The 21,501-nt window shown below is 42.0% G+C and overlaps 2 protein-coding genes across 2 annotated transcripts in view; both read left to right on the top strand.

Annotated features, from left to right (window-relative positions):
* The window catches only part of LOC122726697 (C-C motif chemokine 4-like), a 28,463-nt gene extending 24,313 nt beyond the window's left edge, over positions 1–4,150 (top strand). The window contains exons 3-5 of the mRNA XM_043964563.1: positions 1,988–2,152; positions 3,180–3,294; positions 3,917–4,150. Coding sequence (XP_043820498.1) covers positions 2,077–2,152; positions 3,180–3,294; positions 3,917–4,088 — 363 coding nt within the window. The 5' untranslated portion in view covers positions 1,988–2,076 and the 3' untranslated portion in view covers positions 4,089–4,150. The remainder of the gene's footprint in view (positions 1–1,987; positions 2,153–3,179; positions 3,295–3,916) is intronic.
* Positions 4,151–17,296: 13,146 nt separating this feature from the next.
* Positions 17,297–21,394, top strand: LOC122755273 (C-C motif chemokine 3-like 1). Its single transcript, XM_044003593.1, has 3 exons — positions 17,297–17,372; positions 18,289–18,403; positions 21,226–21,394. Exons 1-3 carry the CDS (start codon positions 17,297–17,299, stop codon positions 21,392–21,394), a joined length of 360 nt encoding a protein of 119 aa, XP_043859528.1.
* The last annotated feature ends 107 nt before the right edge of the window (positions 21,395–21,501 follow it).

Here is a 21,501-nt window from a genome sequence, read left to right as displayed (position 1 = left end):
AAGGAAACCAAGGCCTCTTAAGGGGAGATCAAACATCTAGTAAGTGGCTGATTCAGATTTTGAAAGAAGGTCTTATGACTTCAGGTTTGTTTTTTGGTTTTTTTTAGAGCACACTGCCTCCCGATCAAAGGCATAAAAATGCAAGAGAATAGAGTAAGAAATCCAATTTAAGTGTAATGCAGAGACTAGAAGGGGAAGAGTATAACAGGGTGGAAATGTAGTGCATCCCAGACCTGCCATTCTGATTGCATTACTCCTTAGCTTAAAAATATTCTGGACTCCCTAGTACCCAATGAATAAAGCATTAACTCCTGATGTTATGAGCTTCTATCAGCAGGTTCTTGTTCACATTTCCCTCTCATTAATCTTCTGAATTTTCTCCTGGAAGAAGCCTGTTTGGGGAAGAAAAGGGAACTCTGTTCCATTAGTCCATTCCCCATCATTAACCTGGAGACCTGGCAAAGAGGGCTATGGACAGTCTTACTAGGAGACATAATCTTACTTGGAGAAAGCCTCCTTCCCTCTCCTCTCTCCTTAAAAACTAGTCTGATCTTAACCGAATCAAATATATAAGAATACAAGTCATTCCCCAATTAAGAAATGGTCAGAGGATATGAACAGTCAGTTTTCAGATGAAGAAATCAAAGCTATCTATAGCCATATGGAAAAAATCTTCTCAATCACTACGTATTGGAGAAATGTAAATTAAAACAACTCTGAGGTCCCACCTCACAGATAGCAGATTGGCTAATATGACAGAAAAAGAAAATGATAAACGTTGGAGAAGATGTGGGAAAAATTGGAATACTAGTGCATTGTTGATAGATCTGTGAACTGATCCAACCATTTTGGAGAGCAATTTGGAACCATGTCCAAAGGTCTATAAAACCATTATACTGTTTGACCCAGCAATACCATTACTAGGTCTGTATCCCAATGAGATCATAAAAAAGTAAAAAGGACCTACACGTACAAAAACATTTATAGCAGCTCTCTTTGTGGTGGCAAAGAATTGGAAATTAAGTGGATGCCCACCAATTGTGGAATGACTGGACAAGTTGTGGTATATGAATGTAATGGAATACTATTGTGCTGTAAGAAATGAAGAGCAGGTAGGTTTCAGAAAATCCTGGAAAGATTTAAGTAGACTGATGCTAAACAAAGTGGGCAGAACCAGGAGAACATTATACACAATAACAGCAATGTTGTGTGATGATTTACTGTGATAGGCTTGGCTCGCCTCAGCAATATAATGATCTGAGACAATCCCAAAAGAATTATGATGGAAAATGCTCTCCACATCCAGAAAAAGAACTGTGAAATCTGAATGCAGATTAAACCATACTATTTTCACTTTGGTTTTTTTTTTTATGGTTTTCCTCTTTTGTCCCAATTCTTCTTTCACAACATGACTAATGTAAAAACATGTGAAACATGATTGTGAATATATAACTTATATTGGATTGGTTGCTCTCTTGTGGAAGGGGAAGGGAAGAGAGGGAAGGAGAAAAACTTGGGACTCAAAATCTTTAAAAAAAAGGATGTTGAAAATTATCTTTACATGTAACTGGAAAAAAATACTATTAAGATTGAAAAAACTTAGGTTGCTTTTGCTCCAAACCTTGGAATCATTGAAAGACTTTTGAATATCACCATTCATCCCTTCCTCAAGTTGGTTTCTCTGCTCTCTTCCTTTCCTGGGGGAAGATCTCTGAATTCAGGGAAAGCTGGGCTCTGGAGAATAGCTCACTTCCTGTGGTAAGCTTTGACATGGCTATGCCCCTTACAGCCCTATTGTCTCAGAACCAAAATGGAAATAATTCAGAGTCATAGGCCACAGCTTCCCTCTCTCACTTCCTGGCAAACTCCCCAGGCTCCTGCTGTGTACTCAGCAGATTTAGGAGGCTCATCACCATTCCTTCCTCATGACATCTCCAAGTGAGGGGGACCCGCCTACCCCCTCATCCCTTTCCTTCTCCAATAAAAGGGAGAAGAAGAGAGGCAGACACTCAGTGAGGCAGAAACTTGGAAGCTGCTGATCCTGATCCTGAGGTCTGCCTCCTCCCTGACAGCACCATGAAGGTCTCCTGCACTCTTCTGTCCCTGGTCCTCATCATTGCTGCCCTCTGCTGTCAGGTTTATGCCGCACCTGGTAAGTGTCCTTGGTCCTTTTCTCACTCCCATGCAGGGAGGCATGGGACATCCTCTTATCTCTGTGTTTTCATCATTTATCAGATGATGTCCTTTAATTTGGTAGGAGGTAAACCTGAGGAGCAGAGACTTATCCAAGGTCACCCAGAGCTAGTTACTGGCAGAGCTGGGGTCTAGTCCCAGTTCAAAGACCTTTCTATCATTTCATGTTATCAGTGTCTTTCTCAAGAACAGATACTCAACTTAGCTACCATCCCAACAGCCCCTAAAATAATGGGTTAGGACAAACTCCCTGCTGTGTGGCAAAAATATTTCTAGAACTGGGCAAGAACCCTTGGAAGAAATTTGTTTGGAGGCTTAGAACTTTAACCTGACATTAAACTAGCTTGACAGTGTATGAGTTAAAGGGCTATCTTCTGCTTCAGCACAGCTACCATGGACAGTGGCTTGGGGTGGGGTGGGGCAAGAAGGTCAGAGTGACATTTCCTAAATAGTACCTATTTGTAGATGCTAAGTGACAGAAACCTGAGGTGCCAAACCTCCAAAGCTCAATTCATCCCAAATACTTTTAATGAGTAGAAGCTCCAAGAAAGTTTTCAGGTTATGATGTGATGCTATTATTATGAAACCTCCCCATTTCATTGGTGGGTAAACTAAGGCATGTGGTTTAAATAACTTACAATGGGTCACAGATCATGCAAAATATTTTCATATAAAATACCCTCAGCCTTATTCCGAGATCCCCTCTTGCATTAGAAAAAGGTGATTGAAATTGTATAAGAAACTTGGGCCCCATACTTTCTCTTTTTTCTGTTTCTTTTCTTGAAATACTCATGGTAAGAAGGAAAGGAAAGGAAAGGGAAGGGAAGGGAAGGGAAGGGAAGGGAAGGGAAGGGAAGGGAAGGGAAGGGAAGGGAAGGGAAAGGGAAAGGGAAAGGGAAAGGGAAAGGGAAAGGAAGGGAAGGGAAAGGGAAAGGAAATTTTAGGAAACTTTCTTAACCATTCTTCCTTTCTTCATCTTCTTTCAGATGGTCCCAGCACCCCAACTACTTGCTGCTTTGATTTCACCACTAAGAAAATTCCTTTAAAGTTTGTGGTGAGCTACGAGAACACCAGCAACAGATGTTCCAAGGAAGGTTTGATGTAAGTTCACCAGATGTTGCTACACTGGCCATTTGCTATGGAACTAAGGTACCAAGGGAGACAGAAATTAGGTTTGACAGATGGGGTTGGGGGAATGGAAATATGGCAACCTCACACCTTCAGACCCCTCTGTGGTCAAACATGAAACTTGATTTCCTTGCTGGAGCTATTAATACTAGTTATGAAAAGACTAAACACCACAAACATTGATATCAATTTGACTGATATTAACTCAAACATAGGACATTATCCTGGAAGCATAGAATGCCAAAGAAGGAAGAAGTGCTAGTGTCCAAACATCTAGTCCAGTCTCCTCACTTGACAAAGGAGGAAATGAAGGCCCAGAGAGGTGAAGTATTTTTCCCAAGATAGTTTGTGGCAGAGCTGGTGCCAAGATCCAGGTTCCTGACTCCCAATCTAGTGCTTATTCAGAAAGCTTAGTCATACTTGCTCTGATATAAAAGTCTGAAAGCCAACATCTGGCTTTGCCCCTTTGGCCACTCTCTGGGTTTCCCATCCCAGTTTCTAGAAGGGTCAGGATTCTGAGAGAGATGCTTAGGGCAGAACATATTACCCTCTTGGGCTGCACAAAACCACTCAACAAACATTCATCTTTCCACAGCTTTCTGACCAGACGTGGCTTCCAGATCTGCACTAACCCCAAGGAACAGTGGGTCCAGGACATCAAAAACCACCTGGACAAAAAGAATGCCAAGACTCAGAGTCCAGAAAGCCTCCTGACACTTTCTCCTCCCTCCAGCCTGACCACAGGCCAAAGCAGGGTTGAAGAATAATTTATTTCCCTCACACCTCCCAAAGCTGCTCTCAGCAACATTTTGTTATAATTTAAATATGTTTTGTCTTATTTAAGTTATTAATGTTTAACTTTATGTGACAATTTTTTTTGTCTTTATTTCATATATACATTTATGTGTATGTGTACACATAAACTTGTGGTATTGTGATTTTATGGGAAGCAATGCTACACTATGACTATTGAATTGCCACAGAAAATATATTTTTGTTTATAAAACATGACAACTGTGTTTTCTTGTGAATATATAGGGAGGCCACAGCTTCTAGGGTGGGAGGTGGGAGGTGAGAGGTGGAGGGGACAGCAGGCACTTGGAGAAGGCAAAACACTCATGGTTGTCATCCTTCCTGGCTTAGATGAGAGGCAAACCAACTAGGAACAGGATGAGAAAGCTCCCCAATCCTGCCCCCAGTGTTCCAACTCCCAGCCACATTTACTTCAAAGCTACCGTATTTACCATGTACTTCATTTCCAGGCCTCTACTGTTCTAGAATTCTTATTGTTGTTGTTGGTGGTTTTTTGGGGGCTTTGGGGTTTTTTTTTGGTGGGGCAATGAGGGTTAAGTGGCTCACCCAGGGTCACACAGCTAGTAAGTGTCAAATGTCTGAGGCTGGATTTAAATTCAAGTCCTCTTGAATCCAGGGCTGCTGCTTTATCCACTGTGCCACCTAGCTGCTCCCTTGTTCTAGAATTCTAAAGAATTCTAAAGACCTAGAATCTCAGAGTCTAAAGGGCCCTCAGAAGCCATTTAAGGAAACTCACCCATACTAGAAACTGCAATTCCCCTGCAAGAGAGGCACATCACAATATTTCCCATTTAAACTCCTCCACCAAGAGGGAACTTGTTACCTACTGAGTTCAAACAATTCTCTTTCCTTAGAAGTCATTCCCTATATTTACCTAAAAACTGCTTCTACCCACTGGGGACCAGCAAGCCAATCTAATTCTTCTTTAAAATGATATTTCAAAATTGATCAATTGATAGATTCAGAGATGAAAGAGAAAGAAGGAAAATAAGGAAGATGAATAGCTACATAGATACTTTCATAGATATACATAAATGATTTCATAGATAGATACATAGATGAAAGAAAGAGAGAAAAAAAGGAATGAAGAATAGATGGATGGATGGATGGTATATAGGTGGGTGGATGAATGAATGGAAAGGTAGGTAGGTAGGGAGATAGATAGGGAGATAGGGAGAGAGAGAGAGAGAGATAAAGCAGGCAACTCTTGTGATCCTCCACTTCCTATCCAAGTCATCTCTTGCCTGGAACTTACTCCAGCTTGCCAGCCCCCTTTCAATAATGTAGAACTTAGTAACCCTTGCCCAACCTGATCTCCAGGGGAGAGGGATATTCTGTCAGCTTTCCAAAGTAGGAAGTGGGAATCCTTGCACCCAGGACAAAGTTGGGGAGGAGAATGGGTGAAAAGGGAAGATTTCCTGGGTAGCCACTGAGAAGTGAGGAACAAAGGTGTGAGAGTAGCAAGAGTTAAGTCTCTTCCTAGTCCTAAAATCTCAAGGAGACAACATCTTGCCATCTGTCCAGCAGTAGCCCCCTCCAGAATGGTAGGTCTTCAGATCCCCTGCCTAGGGGGAATTAATATATTCAGCTTTGGAAATTCTTTCTTTGGACCAAGATATTCTGACTGAGGCCAGAGTAATTACACAGTCACAAAGCCCCTTGTATTTAATCTGACTCAGGACTGATTAGGCTTCATGTCCTATCTCACCATTTACTCAGCTGTCTTCTTGCCATGTGCCCTGAAACTATATTTAATGCATCCCTCAGTCCTCTTTCCCCTCTTGGTCTAGGCACCTCAGTCAACTCAATACTACTATTACTTTTGGCTGTGACAACCAACTGCCCTATGGCCCCACTCACTATCCCTGAGACTTCACAGAATAAAACTCCCTTCCCTAGCCTCTACTTTCCTATCTCCATTAACTCACTCACTGAAATGAGGTTAATTGAGAATGAAGACTGCCTCACTTTTGTTCTTATAACTCTGGTGCCTAGCCCAGAGCTTCACACTAATAAGCCTGTGATAAATTAGTTTTTTGTTCATTCATTTATTCATTCATTCAGGAAAGAAGGCAATGGTATGGTTAGATGAATGCAGAAAAGTCTGATGTCATCTTTTTTTTTTTTTTTTTTTTTTTTTTTTAGGGAAATGGGGGTTAAGTGGCTTGCCCAGGGTCACACAGCCAGTAAGTGTCAAGTGTCTGAGGATGGATTTGAACTCAGGAACTTCTGAATCCAGGGCCAGTGGTGCTTTATCCACTGTGCTACCTAGCTGCCCCTCTGATGTCATCTTTAAAGTCAAACAATCTCCTGAAGGAGAGATGAGGGTATATGCTGCCTATAGATTATGGCTGGCAACACAGAGGTGCCCAACTGCCCATTTCCCAACTGCACTGTGTCCCCTCGGGGTGGGGGGGAGGCTGAGTGAGTGAGATGATGGGAGTTGTGTGTGTGTGGGGGGTGTCAAAAGTGAGGCAGCAGAGGAGCAAACCCTATAGGCAGAAGGGGGGGGCTCAGGAAATGAGTAGAAGACTTCCAACATACAGTTAACAAAATAATAACAAAACCATCAGGAGGGGGATACAGTAGAATATAGTTCAGTGGTTGGGCCTTATGTTTCAGACAACCCCTGGAATGGAGATGGAGAGGGAGGGAAGCAATGAGGTAGAGGGATGCTCAGCTGTGGGGCAGAAGAGAGGTGGTACTCTCATGGGTCAGGCACATCAAGCAACACTACAGAAGAGGAAAGGAGAGAGGAGGTGATAGAAGAGTATAGAGGAGAGTGTGTCCTAACCACACTCTGTTCCTTTCCCACAGAGCAAATCCAGGGAGGAGGAATAAGGGGCAGCAGAGTGGACATGAGATGGATGTGTGGCACCCTGCAGTGAAAGATGGTCTGAGACCTCAACATGCTGGGTGTACTAAGCAGCTTTAGGGGAGAAATTCAGCAGGGTAACTTTTGGGCAAAAGTTATGGGCAGACTGGACAGGCACTCCAACAGTAAGGAGGTGAGTGGGATGGTTATGATGGAAGGTGAGTGGTGGAATCATTATGATACTGGACCTGGGGACTAAAAGTTCCAGCATGAACTTGAGGATGAAGTGGAGATCTGCTCCTTGGAAGGATAACAATCTGGATTTCTCTTAAACTCTAGCTAAGTGATACAGTAGATAGAGACTTAGAGTCAGGAAGACCAAGTTCAAATCTGGCCTCAGACACTTACTAGCTATGTGACCCTGGGCAAGTCACTTCACTCAGTTTGCCCAAACAGAAAAAAAAATCTGAAAATATATGCAATTTTCCACACCCTTGGACCTACCACCTCTGCAAAGGAATGCAGGGAGGTATCTTTTTTTTAAGTAAGGAATTCTTATTTATAGTTTTGAATTCCAATTTTTATCTCTCCTTCCCTCCCTCCTCTTCCCCCTCCCTGTGGCAGTAAGCAATCAGTTATGGGTTATACATATACAATTATGTAAAACATTACCAGATTAGTTATTTTGTTCAAGAAAACTTGAATAAAAGAAAAAAATGAAAGAAAGTGAAAAATAGCATATGAAAAAATCATATGTGTTTCTTCAATATTGGTTCTTTCTTTGGCAGTGGATAGTATATTTCATCAATAGTCCTTTGGGTTTATCTTGGATCATTGTATTGTTGAGAATAGTCAAGTCATTCACAGTTCTTCATCAAACAATATTGCTGTCTCTATGCACAACATTCTCTGGGTTCTGCTCACTTCACTACACATCAGTTCATGCAAGTCTTTCCAGGCCATTCTGAAATCATCCTACTTGTCACTTATTATAGCCCAATAATATCCCATCGCGTCATATGCCACAGCTTGTGTAGCCATTCCCCAGTTGATGGGCATTCCTCTGATTTCCATTCTCAGAGAAAGATTAGGGGAAATCCTACTAGAAGCCAGAATGCCATCTACAGTAAATCTATCACTGCTCCACTAAGGCACACTTGTTACCTTCTGAGCAATCTCTTGAAGGTTAGGGCAGTGTTCCTTCCTAAGAAGTCAATCCCTATGATAATTTTTTAAAATTTTTGTGGGGCAATGAGGATTAAGTGCCCAGGATCACACAGCTAGCAAGTGTCAAGTGCCTGAGACCAGATTTAAACTCAGGTCCTCCTGAATCCAGAGCTGTTGCTTTATACACTGTGGAATCTAGAAGCCCCCCATGATAAATTTAAAAACTTCTTCCCTGTGCCTGGAATACATTTGGGCTTTTTCTGTCTCACAGCCCTTCCTATATAAGAAGACAACTCTTGTGCCCCTCTACTCCCTATACAAGTCATCCCTTCTTCTGGATATACATCCTCACTTCCTTCAAATGGTTCCTAAAAGGAAGATCTCTCATCTTTCTGTGTGCTCATCTGGACCCTAGCTTTTGCTCCACCTTATCAGTGTTCTTTCATTCATGCAGAAATTCACTATGACTCCCTCCCCCAACCTTCTCCCCACTGGACAGAGATGTTCTAAAGGAATGTAACTGGGAATCTGGGCACCCTAGGAAAAGTTGGGGAGAAGGAGAATTAGTAAAAAAGGAAGATTCCTCTGTGCAATGCTTGGGAAGGGGGTGGGGAACAATCATAGAAGAGGAAAAGGAAAAAAGTTCCTTTCAGAATCTGTACTCACATGGAGACATTATCTTGCCTTTTACCCAGAAGATGCCCTTTCAGACAAGATTCCCTCCCAAGTCCATGCCCAGGAGAATTAAATCTATTCAATATTAAAACTTCCACTCTTCCAGCTAAGTTGTCCTTATTGGTTAGAGAGAGAGAATTTATCCTCATAAAGCCCCTGATGGCTAAGCAGCCCTACAACAGACTTGTCCTAACATCCCATTTGTCATCCATCGAATCCATCCTCTCTCCATATACTCTGCAGCCACATACCTCATAGGCCCCTTATCCCCTTTCCCTTGTTGACCTAGGATCCTCATAGGCCCCTTATCCCCTTTCCCTTGTTGACCTAGGATCCTCAGTCAAATCAATATCACCATTGCTTCTTGAGAAGGCATAACAATCCACCTCCCCATGGCCCCGCTTACCATCCTTCTGATTGTTTGGAAGACATTTTCTAGTCCTGGTCCACATTTCCCTTGAATTTCTATTGGAATGTAAGCTTCAGGAAGGCAAGCATTATCTCAGCTTTGTATTTTTCTTGCCAGTGCCTAGAATGGTGGGTTGTTGTTGTCTTTCCATTCACTCATTTATTCATTAAGGAAAAGAAGTGGTACAGGTGTGGTTAGAGGAATACAGAAGACAGTGTACCATAGTTTGGTGATCTCCCAAAGGCTGGATACAGGAAAGGGGATGAAGTCAGCAGACATCATCTTGGGCATACCAACACTAAGGTTGTGTGTTGTTCTCTGCAAGGGCATGACCCACTTTTAAGTTTCATCTTCATTGCTAACAATTTCTCCTTCATTTCCTTAAGTCCAAACAATCATCAAAACAATAAGTTAAGTCCTTATTTGTAGCATTTGCCAGGGTGCAAATACTTACTGAAAATTTAACCATCAGTTCTCTTGGGAGCCTGTGTGAGCTGGCTCATGTACATCCCTGTGTGGTACCCTCACTTCTCAATGGCACTAGGTGACCTCTGGAGGATGGAAGCAAAGTGGGAAGGAGGAAATTATAATGGGGTGGGATGTGGGTGTTAACAATGAGACAAGAGAGGAGAAAACACCCTTGGCAGAAAGTGGGGGCCCCAGGGAGAGGTTCAGGACCATTGTCATGGGGGATGGAGGAGGTGATTATGAACTAGGCATTAAATTCTTGGAGAAAGGCAGGGAAATGCCTGGGTTAGAGGAGGGATCATTTGATAATAACCAAGTGGATCCGAATTAGGTGAGAAATTTAGATGGGGTGAACCTCAATGGAGGAGAAATTGGAAAGTGTTAGTGATTAGGGGCAGCTAGGTATTTCAGGGGATAGAGTCCCGGGCCTAGAGTCAGGAAGACTCTTTCCTGAATTAAAATAAGACTTCAGACACTTGCTAGTTGTGTGACCCTGGGCAGGTTACTCAACCCTGTTTGCCTGAGTTACTCATCTGTAAAATGAGCTGGAGAAGGAAATGGCAAACCACTCCACTATCTCTACCAAGAAAACCCCAAATGGGGTCATGAAGAATCAGACACAACTGAAGCAGCTGAGAAACAACAATGACAAGTGGTTAGGGGATAGTCTGGAAGTGTTAATTGGCAAGTCTACAGTAATTCTCCCAGCAGGACCCACAATGGGTCAAGGTGGTCTGAGCAGAGGTACAAATAGCAGTGAATCATCTGGGAGGAGTCAGGTCAGGTTAGAAAGTGAAAGGAGTAATAAAGATCAGAATTTCTGAGTTAGTCTAGTATCCATAGAAGCATACAAACTTGACCATTGTTGTCATATAATGAAACTATATTATAATTGTTGCTTGTCTCAACTAATTCATACTCTACTAGACTTTCTGGACTCATTTCTCTAAAATAGCCTTTGGGATGTAAGCATAGTCCCAAAGGCCATTGGTATAGGACTCTCTCTTTATTGGTGGAGATCAATGCCTTGTGCTCATGTGAGGGGTGGACCAGAGTTGGTTAGAGTGGGAGAAAGAAGTGCCATTCTCCTCAAGGCTTTGGACTTGCTTTAAAGTCTCTTCCAGTTCTGCAGTTATTTTGAGAGCTTCTAGCCTCCATTTTCAAGAATGATAATGGAAGATGCCAATACCACTTCCTGTTGCTGAAGGAAGACCCTGGGAAGAAATTGACCTGAGAGGATCTGGCAGTCTTCATCATGGCCCTATCCCCAGCTTGCTAAACTAAAGACTTCAGGGAACTTCCCCTTGAGTGATATCCAGGACGCTTTCTCCTAGATGAGCTAAGTATCTTGCTCCCAGTGGGAGAGACCTTTCGCTATGTATTATCTGGTATATTTTCTCCTATGTATACTTTCTTTGATTCCTGTTTTGCTATGATTTGGATAAATTGGTTTCTCTGCTAAAAAAAAAAGTGAAAGGAACATGAGAGAAAAATATCTACAATGGAAAGAAATTAATTTATTACAGAGCAGGAGTTCCATAGGCCATAGTTGTAAGGACAGGAGACCTTGAGTGAGACATTGAGAACAGGCTTAAAATGGATGGCAAGGAGGGAGCAGACAACAAGCCTTAAAGAGTGAGGCTTGCACTTTGGTAGACAAAGGTTCAGAATCACTGTGATGGGGAATGTAAGAGCAGGTGGAGATGCACTAACAACTGGGGTATGAGTCTAGGCCATCATGGTCTCTTGCGGGCCCTCCAGATCTCAGCAGAGACCTCAACAGCCTAGTGTATCAATCCATCAGTACTATATCCAGGGGCTGAGGGCAGTGGGAGTGGGGGATGTCAGAATGCAGGCCTGCAAGGAGGAGAAATCATGACCTGGTGGTACCATGACCACGAGACATCTGGAATCACAGCTTTGTGGCAGATGGGAGCAGCAGATGGAGATGTTGCAATGAGTGAATAAAGAACATGAATAAGAGATCCTAATATAATATAGTAACCATGACTTCATAGGTATCACTAAGAAGTGGAGGGATGGGATATGTGACTGGAATGTAATTCTCCTTTAAAGAAAAAAGTAATCTTGCCACCCAAATCTTGATTACTAACTCCCTGGTGGTTCCATCTTATCCCAAGAGGGTAGGCTTCCCCCTTGTCTCACTGTTGACAATATTACATGCACACATGCACACACACACACACATGCACACACACACATGCACACATGCACACACACACACACACACATGCACACACAAACACACATCAGTGTCAAAACCTTCCTACCTCCCCCTCTGTTGGAGACATCACAGGGAAAGTATGATAAGAAGACTCCCAAATCTGCTGAGCACACAGCTGGGCTCTTTAGTTTGCCAGGAAGTGAGAGAGGGAAGTTGTGGCCTGTGACTACATGATTTCCACATTGCAACTGAGGCTAAAGACAATGAGGGGAATATCCACGCCAAAGCTGACCGCAGGAAGTAAGCATCATGGGCCTGCCTTTCTCTGAAATTTTTTAAAAAGGAAAGGAAGAAATCTTACGCAGAAAAGGAAGGATGCAACCTAAGTTGGAGAAGGAATGAATAGTGACAACCAAGAGGCTTTCTCCTCTTCTTTTTTTCCATTCTGGAGAAGGAGCAGAAAGATTTTAAGGGCAGAGATGAGAGAAACAGGCTTTTTCCCAGTGAGAATCTGGGCCCTGGTAATGTGGCTCCTATTTTTCTAGATTTCCAGGTTAATGAAGGGGAATGAGTCAATGGAAAGGGGGTGCCCTTTTCTTCCTCATTATGGTTCCCTCCAAGGGAAAGTTAAGAAGATGCACAGAAAACAAATGGGACTTAGGCGGTAGCTAGGTGATGCAGTGGATATGGCATTGCCCCCAAATTCAGGAGGCCCTGAGATCAAATCCAGCCTAAGACACTTGACAACTTACTAGCTGGGTGACCCTGGGCAAGTTACTTCACCCAGTTTTCCTTAGTTTCCTCATCTCTAAAATGAGCTGGAGATGGAAGGGGCAACCCACTCCAGCATCTTTGTCAAGAAAAACCCAGATGAAGTCCCAAAGAATCACACATGACTGAAATACCTTAATGACAGGCCCACAGAACCTAGAATAATGCCTTTCACAGAGAAGTCTCAATAACCTTTTATTGAATTGAACTGTGGGATGCCAGAGAGGTTAGAACCAAATGACCTTAGAAATTAAGCAAATAGGGAGCAGCTAGGTGGTACAGTTGATAAAACACCAACCCTGGATTCAGGAGGACCTGATTTAAAAGCTGAACTCAGACACTTGACAATTACTAGTTGTGTGACCCTGGGCAAGTCACATAACCCTCATTGCCCTACCAAAAAAAAAGGAAAGGAAAGGAAGGAAGGAAGAAAGAAAGAAAGAAAGGAAGGAAGGAAGGAAGGAAGGAAGGAAGGAAGGAAGGAAGGAAGGAAGGAAGGAAGGAAGGAAGGAAGGAAGGAAGGAAGGAAGGAAGGAAGGAAGGAAAGAAGGAAGGAAGGAAGGAAGGAGTTAAGTAAATGTTAACCAAAATTGAAACTCAAAAGAGATGGATTGCAAGAGCAAGACCAAATACATGTCTGAAGTCTCCACTAAAATGAGGTGGTCCTCTCATTCAGATCTCCCATAGACCCCTTTTCAGCTAAATGCCACTTGAGTTTCATGCCTCTCATATTTGTATAACTCCTTAAGGTTCCCTAAATCTTTGCATGAATTGTCTCATTGGGTCCTCCCAATGACTACAAGCTTGTGAGGTTTACTGATGAGGGACCTCAGCTTCAGCAAGGTGGATTGACTTCCTCAGTCACACAAGCAACAAGTGACAGGCAGCATCCACTCCAAGTGTTCTTCATTCCAAGCTCAGCACTCTTTGTGCTACACACCACCCAAGTATAGGTAGAAAGGGGTAAGAGGGACGAATAATTAAAGATTCCTCAGATCTCTCAGTGCTCTCCTTTCAGATTTCTTCATCTGTAAAATGAGGGTGATAATAATAGTATTTGTCTCTCAGTCATGAGAATCAAATGGGATAGCGCATGTAAAGCTCTTGGGAATGTTAAAGATTTATACAAATGAGTACTATGATCCATTGAGAATCATGAAATACAAAGTAGCATTTGACTGACAAAGGGCCCCTGGGACATTTGAGCCAGAGGACCATCTTACTTCAATGGAGACTTCAGAGAATTTGGTCAGAGAATGAATTTGTTTTGCATTCTTTCTCCTTCCCTGTCACTTTTGAATCTGGAGGCTAGAAACCTTCCTGCAAGTACTTAGAATGAAACCTCATGACTTGCAAGTTTGGCAGCCTTCCTGGCCTTTCTCCAGCAGACTGGGCAGCTTTTCTCTTTCTTCTCTCCCATTTTCTTCTTCATGGGAGGATGACTGTGGGAAGTGGTTCTTAATAATTTGGAGGGACATACATTAGCCACTCAGAAGCATCTGTAGCCTTTGATCTGCTAATAATTTATTTTTTGCAGAGGAGCAAACTGAGGATCTGAGAGGTGACTGACTTGCCCAAGGTCATACAGAAAATTAGGAACAGAAATGGGATTGGGATTCAGGTCTCCTTAGCTAAGCTGCTTTGTGATATAAGGTTTTGGATGAAATCCACAAATATTTACTAAATAATGGTTCCTGTTTCAGCACAATGCTTTTTCCCTAGCCTCAGAAGCATCTTTTCTATAAGTATGAAAATAGTGGAGAGGTCACTGGAATTGGAGGAGAGACAACTTGAGTGGAAATATTTTCTCATATATTTTCTACATATATGTGATCCTGAGCAAGTCACTTAACTGCCCTGTACCTTGGTTTCCTTATCTGTAATATGAGAGGGTGGACTTGATGACTTGGAAGGTTCCTGTCTAGTATCTATGATCCTTTGACCTAATTTTGTGAAAAGAAGAAAAACTGGGGTGCTTTTAAGAAGCTAAATAACTGCTGGATAAGGTTATGCATCCTGAGCAGTAGACCATGTACCTGTTGATACTTCCTATGCCCTATTCATGTGATCTAGAGCTGAAGGGCCTTGATGATCACCTACTCCAACATCCTTAGTTTTTAGAAAATAAAACTAAGTCCTGTCGAGGGCAAGTGAATGGCCTGCTTCTAGGAAGTAGGAGATCCAGGATTTGAACCCAGGTCCCTGCAAATTTAAATAGGCTCCTCTTTCTACCATAACAAAGATGACATGGTACCTGTTTGAAAGTATAATGGTGCCACCAATACAACTCTCTTATGAACAAAGGAAATCCCTGTTCCTTAGATGGAATTACTGAGGATAGTTGATGTAGTTCTACTTCTACAACCTAGCTGCAGTACAGTCGAGCATTTTCCCCAAGGAGTCCAGGTAGGAAGAAGAAAGGGAGGAATCTTCATTAGCCTGTGGGGAGAGGATCCAAGCCTGAAGATATTTCCGTGGGTAATCAGCCAGTATTACATGCTGCTTTTGTGAATGATGATGAAGTCATTTTGGGTGGTGCACAGATATGTCCCATTGAACACAGCTTAGAAACTACCCTTGGGAAGATTGAGGGGCACTGCACATTACATAAATACAAAATCCCTAAGTCATAAAATTAAACAATGTCAAAGCTGGAAGTGTCCTTAGAGCTCAGTCCATCCTCATTTCAGCAAGGAGGAAACTGACACATAGTGAAGGTAAGTGATTTTTCCCAAGGTCAGGGCAGCTAGGTGAAGCAGCTAGGCTGGGCCTGAAATCAGTAGGACTCATCTTTGTGAGTTCAAATCTGGCCTCCGATATTTACTAGCTGTGGAACCCTGGACAAGTCACTTCAACTTGTTTGCCTCAGTTTCCTCATCTGTAACATGACCTAGAGAAGGAAATAGCGAACCACTCCAGTATCTTTGCCAAGAAAACCCCAAATGAGGTCAGGAAGAATTGGACAGAACTAGAAGCACCTGAACAATAACAACAAGAAGACTCTAGTAAGTGGCAGAGGTCGCTTGTATTTGAAGGAAGATTAATTAAAGTTTGATGTTCTTTATACTATATCACATTGTTTCCTGAGCAAAAAGGCACAGAGATACAAGACAGGATGAGACTGAGGATGGAAAATCATCATTATGAAATTATGAGACCAAGTTCTGAAGGGGAGTAGTATAAGACCAGGCTGAGAAAGTAGGGCAGCATAGAGACAGACTCAGCTGAAACAACTCTGCCATTTAGAACATGCTAGTCTTCCACTTAAAAAATCCTCAGCTGCTCCCTAGTACCGAGTGAATAAAGTTTAACCTCCTGAATGAAGTCTAAACTGCCATTCTAGAATGTGTCTCCCAGCCACATTTTCCTATTGTCCATCCTTTCAGCTCTCCCTACAGGGAGCCAGTCTAGGGAAGGAAAGGGCATCATATTTCCACTGACTCATTCCCCTTCATTAACCTGGAGATCTGGCACAACTATGAACTGTATTACCAGGGTCCAGGGTCTGACTGGGAGAAAATCTGCTTCCTTCATCTCTGTCTTTAACATCTGCCTGTTCCTTTTCCAAACCTGGAAAAAGGGGAAAGATTTTAACAGAATCATTCACCCCTTTCTCAACTCAGTTTCCCTGCTTCCTTCCTTTTCTGGGAAAGATCTCTAATTACGAAGAAAGCTGGGACTTTTAGGGATAGATGTGGTAGATGATTGTGATAGAATACTGTTGTGCCATAAGAAGTTAGGAGGTCAATGATTTTAGAAAAACCTGGAAAGACTTGCATGAAATAATGAAGAGTCAAATGAGTAGAACCAAGAGAACGTTGTATACAGTAACAGCAATGTTGTTTTGAGAATGACTGAGTGAATAAGTTAATTTAAATATTATAAATATCCAAATTAACTATAAAGGACACATGAAGAAAGATGCTATGTGCATTCAGAGAAAGAACTGATACATAGAAGCATGGATAAAATATTTTCATATATCCATTTACATATCTATTTACATACATATATGCAGTGTACATATACATGCACACACATACATCTGTGTAAATATGCATGCACATACATACATACATACACATACCTATGTGTGTCTGATGGTAGCCATCTCTATGGGAGGAGGGGAAGGGGAGGAAAGAGGAAGGGAGGGGGGAAAATAAATTTACATGATAATTTTGCTGTATATTTGAAAGCAATTGCAATTTGTGCCTAGTAGATTTGCAATTGTATCTTTTTATTGTGCTGTTATGGAAATGGTTTTTTATTCCATAAATTAAAAATAAAAATACAAATCAACATAAAAAATGTCTCTACTGAGAGAAAAAAAGAATAGATGTCAGAGAGCTCATTTATGAGGTCAATTTTGACAAGGCATGGCCATTTCCTTCATGATCTTATTATCCCAGGACTAGCCTAGAAGTCATGCAGAGTCACAGGCCATTGCTTCCTTCTCTTAGTTCCTGGAAAATTCCTCGAAGCCCAGCTGTCTGCTCTGCTAACTTAAATCTCCTTGTCATTCTTTTTCTATGACATCTCCCGACTGTTGTGTATCCTCCTCTCCCTTCAGCCTTCTCCCAATTAAAGGGAGAAGAGAGCTACATATTTAGCAGCAAGAAACTTGGAAGCTACTGAATGCAGTTCTCAAGTCTGCCCTCTCCCTGCTAGCACCATGAAAATTTCTGGAGCTGTTCTGTTCTTGGTTGTCATCATTGCTGCCCTCTGCTGTCAAGTCAATGTATCACCCTGTAAGTGATCCTACTTCTTTCACTCCCACCCAGAGATGCAGAGGAAATACTCTTTGATTTCTGTGTTGTCTTCAAATGTCGGAGATGGAAGGGACTTCATCTTTTAAAGAAGGGGAAATTGAGATCCAGAAAGAAATAGTAACATGTCCAAGTTTACATACAGTTAGTTAATGGTAGACCTGGGGCTAACTTAACCCAGGTCTCCTTATATGCAGTCCAGTGAGCTTTCTGTTTCCCTATGCTGTTAATGTCTTAATTAAAGGTCCTCAACTTAGCTGCCCCCCCAGCAAACCCTACAATGATCAGTGACATACTTGAGGAGAATTCTTTTGATGTGTAGCAAAGATGTTTCTAAATCTGGATAGGAATCCAAGCCCTCCACCATATTTTGTTTGAGGGCCTAGAAATTTAAGCTGACAGTGAATTTGACATTGCATCAGTAAAAGTTCAGTCCTATAGACATCAGCACAAATCCCATGCATAGGAATAAGAAGCTCATAATGGCATTTCCAAATCTGGCACCTGTTTGTACTGGAGCTAAGTTACTGAATTCCCAAAATTCAACTCATTTTGGATCCTTTTAATGACTGCTGCTTCCTAATTGCATATTAGAAACGCAGCAGGTGTACATGGGAAAGCATGGTAACAAGGCTTCTCAATATTATTTGTGAGATAATTAAGGAAAAGGGCTTGAGCACTTTATGGTGGGCCACAGTTCGTGCACAGGTGCCCTCATCTAGAGCATGCTCAGTCTTGTTCTGGCAGGTATGAGAACAGACAACACTGCTTGGAATTGAGAATGATGAAGTGTTGTCCTTATACCTTCCCTTCCTTTCCCTTCTCTCTCTTGAAATACTCATGCTTAGGAGAAAAAATGCTAAAGCATCTTAAACCATTGTTCTTGGGCTTCTTTCAGATGGTCCTGGCATCCCAACCATTTGCTGCCTACATTTCACCAGCAGAAATATCCCTCCAAATTTGGTGGTAACCTATAAGAGCACCAGCAGCCCATGTGAGAATAAAGCTATTATGTAAGTTAATCGAATTTTTGCCCCTCATCTAGCTGTTCTACAATAGTCATTCACTAAGGACCAGGAGAGGAAGAAGTCTCATTTGACCTAGAGGAGGCGGGAATATGACAAGGTCAGACCTTCAGGCATTTTTGTGGTCAAACATGAAAACTACTTTCCTAATTGAGGTATTGCTACTTCTGATGAAAAGAACAAGCTCCATGAACAATGTGTGTATCAGTTCCTCTTGCATTAATTAATCCATACATTTGAAATTATGCTAGAAGTATAAAATGCCAGAGCAGGAGGGATTATCACAGTAAATGAACATCTAGCCTAGCCAGATCACTTGACAAGGGATGAATTGAAAGCCCAGACAGATGAAGTGTTTTCCCCAAAGGTCGCACAGCCAACTGGTTTTAGAAGCCATGTCTGCTGACACCCATCTAACTGCTCTTTCAGCAAGGCTAGTCACCTTTGTTCTTACCTGACACCCTGAGTGCCTACATCTGACTTTGTCACTGTGAGATTAAAATTGGATATTAGATCATAAATCTACCCTACTTAACCTTTCCCTTAATTTATCTCCCAGAGTAGTAAATGGAAGAAGCTTCTATGTGGTTCATTACTCTGGGGAGGTGAATGGACTGGAACAAGTGTATTCAAAAAATTCAGATCTGGGAATATATGGCTTTCATTATCTATGTTCCATTCCTCCCCAAGACACCGTCATTCCTGTGTCCTCCTCTGAGAGGGACCTTGGTTACCATTATTCTGGTACTGCCTTACTGTATTCCTCCAAAAAGATCTATTTCTATTTTGATTTTGCCTGTAATTAGAATTAGAATTTCTTCCCCAAGTCCTACATTCTCTCAATTCATGCCCCTCCTTACAACAGTAACAACACACCTTAGTGTCCTTGTTCCAGTGTTCACATGGCTGACTAGGAATCGCCGGTGCCAGAATGCTCTGTTTAGGGTGATCTGGACCTTCCTCACATGAGTCAAAGACATAATTTGCAAGTTCCTTAATCCTATCTACTGTGAGAGTTCTCCAGTCTAGACATTGTTTCAGAAAGCATCTGCATATTTCTGGCAGTGAATTATAAACAAATGTGTTGAGAACGATATAGGAATCTCTTAAATCTACTAGATCCAATCTGGTGTACTGTCTAGAGGCCTCACAAAGTCTATCATAAAATCTGTTTGGTCTTTCATTAGCCTCCTGAGGTAGGCTTAAAAATTTCTGCCAGTTTTCCAGTTTTCTAGAGCAAGATTCCATTCCCTTCAGAAGTGTTTCTTTAGCATCTTTTAATCTTTGGAAATCCCTATCATTATTATAATTCCACTCTGGATCCTTTAGAGGCCATTCCACATCGGCGTTTCCCTTCACAACAAGGGCATTTCCTGCTGAGATAATATCTGTAATCTCAGTTGGGGACAGTAAAGTTTCCATAAGGCAAGTAACATCAGCCCAAGTGGGATGATATATATTAAATATAGTACTTAACTGTGAAATTACAGTGTTTGGATTTTTCTCAAAACTAGGGATGATTGATTTCCATGCACTCAAGTCACTTGGTTTAAAGGGGCTATATTTTCTGTCTTGAATTGGTGCTCCTTTTTTGGTATGTTCTATAGTTTCCTGCAGGGGGAGCAGTTTCTGCTGATCTGATTCTAAACTTGGATCATCTCTGGTAGAAAGAGCCATCTTGACGACTCTCTCCATATGTGACAATTTCCCCCATATTATAACAATGATAATAGCAAAAAAATAAAATCCTTGGTGGTATGAACTATGGAGGTTTTCTAGATAGAGCTTTTATTGTATGGTAGTCACAAGGTGATGTTGATTAGAAAGATAGGAAAGTAGAAATACAATACAAATTGTCTTAAGTTTAGGCTTAGTCTATATTCTGTATAAAGTTCACCAAAAGAGGAAGGCCACCTTTGGGGCGAGAGACCGAGTCAAGCGCATGCTGTTAACCGAGAGCCGGGCCGAGTCAAACTCCAGTCCGCGTCTGTCTGTGCAGCGCAGCCAGGAGACAAGCGGAGCAGGAAAAAAGGCCCCACTTCCGTTCTCTCCTTGCCTTTTAAGCTCGCACCCCGGAAGTCGTGTGCTTAGCAGGCAATCTGGCATGCATCGCAGGCAGACTGGTGTGTGTAGCTCATGCTGTTGGTCTCCTCCCCAAAAGGGTGGTCCTAAGAAAAACTGGCATCTCTCCATTATCTAACTGACTGTTAAAACTTTTTACCACATCACTGAGTAGCTCTGGGCAAGGAATTTCCATTCTCTGGGCCTCAATGACTTCCTCTATAGAATGGGGGTGGGAAGGCAGGGAGAGAGTTACGTTAAATGTCCCTCCCTCCCCCTACATTTTCATTATACCCTTCCATATAAGGCCCAAGGAGGGATGCAATTAACTTCAAATCCAAGAAAGGAGAAAAGTTTCAATGTTGTTTTTTGTCCCTGACTTGAGATGAGTTATGTTTCCCACAACCTGCAACCCAACCCCCAATTAATCCATAGCTGGAACTCAATGACTGGGAAGGGGAAAACAGGTATCTGTGGGAGGAAGGGGGTACAAAGTGAGGAAAATGATGGGTCCCCTCTACTTGAATCTTCAGTCAATACCTACAATTCTTCCTTAGTCTGCTCATATTTGTATCTGAATAGCACATCCCAGGATACACTTAAGCAGATAGGATGTTCTTGTTAGCAATTCCCATTGTGCTGCCTTTTGTAATCCCAGTTCTAGGAGGGTCAAGGTACAGAGGGAACGAAGCTTCATCCTCCTGGGCTGATTCTACAAAGTCACTCCCTAAGTATTCTTTCCTCTACAGCTTTATCACAAAACGAGGCCTCAACATCTGTCCTAAGCCAAAGGAACAGTGGGTCCAACATATTATGAACCAATTAGACAACCAGAAAGCCAAGACCCAGAGGCCAGGTAGGCTACTGACCCTTCCTCATCCCCCTGCTTATCATGATTCCAAAATGGTTGGAGAATAATTTATTTCCTGCCCACCTATCACAGTTATTCTTTGAGATACTTTATTATAATCTGAATATATTTTGTTCTTTTTTAATATTTTGCTTTTTGTTCATAAAGATTTTGT

This window comes from Dromiciops gliroides, chromosome 4 (genome assembly GCF_019393635.1).
Source record: "Dromiciops gliroides isolate mDroGli1 chromosome 4, mDroGli1.pri, whole genome shotgun sequence".
NCBI lineage: Eukaryota > Metazoa > Chordata > Mammalia > Microbiotheria > Microbiotheriidae > Dromiciops > Dromiciops gliroides.
The sequence above is the reverse complement of the archived record's forward strand: the minus strand, read 5'-3'. Positions and strand labels throughout refer to the sequence as shown.

Excerpts from the sequence above, each read along its gene's own strand:
- LOC122755273 (XM_044003593.1), top strand. The coding sequence starts at position 17,297 with ATGAAAATTTCTGGAGCTGTTCTGTTCTTGGTTGTCATCATTGCTGCC. Across the intron at positions 17,373-18,288 it reads TCAAGTCAATGTATCACCCT|ATGGTCCTGGCATCCCAACC; the intron begins GTAAGTGATCCT and ends GGCTTCTTTCAG. Across the intron at positions 18,404-21,225 it reads TGTGAGAATAAAGCTATTAT|CTTTATCACAAAACGAGGCC; the intron begins GTAAGTTAATCG and ends TTTCCTCTACAG.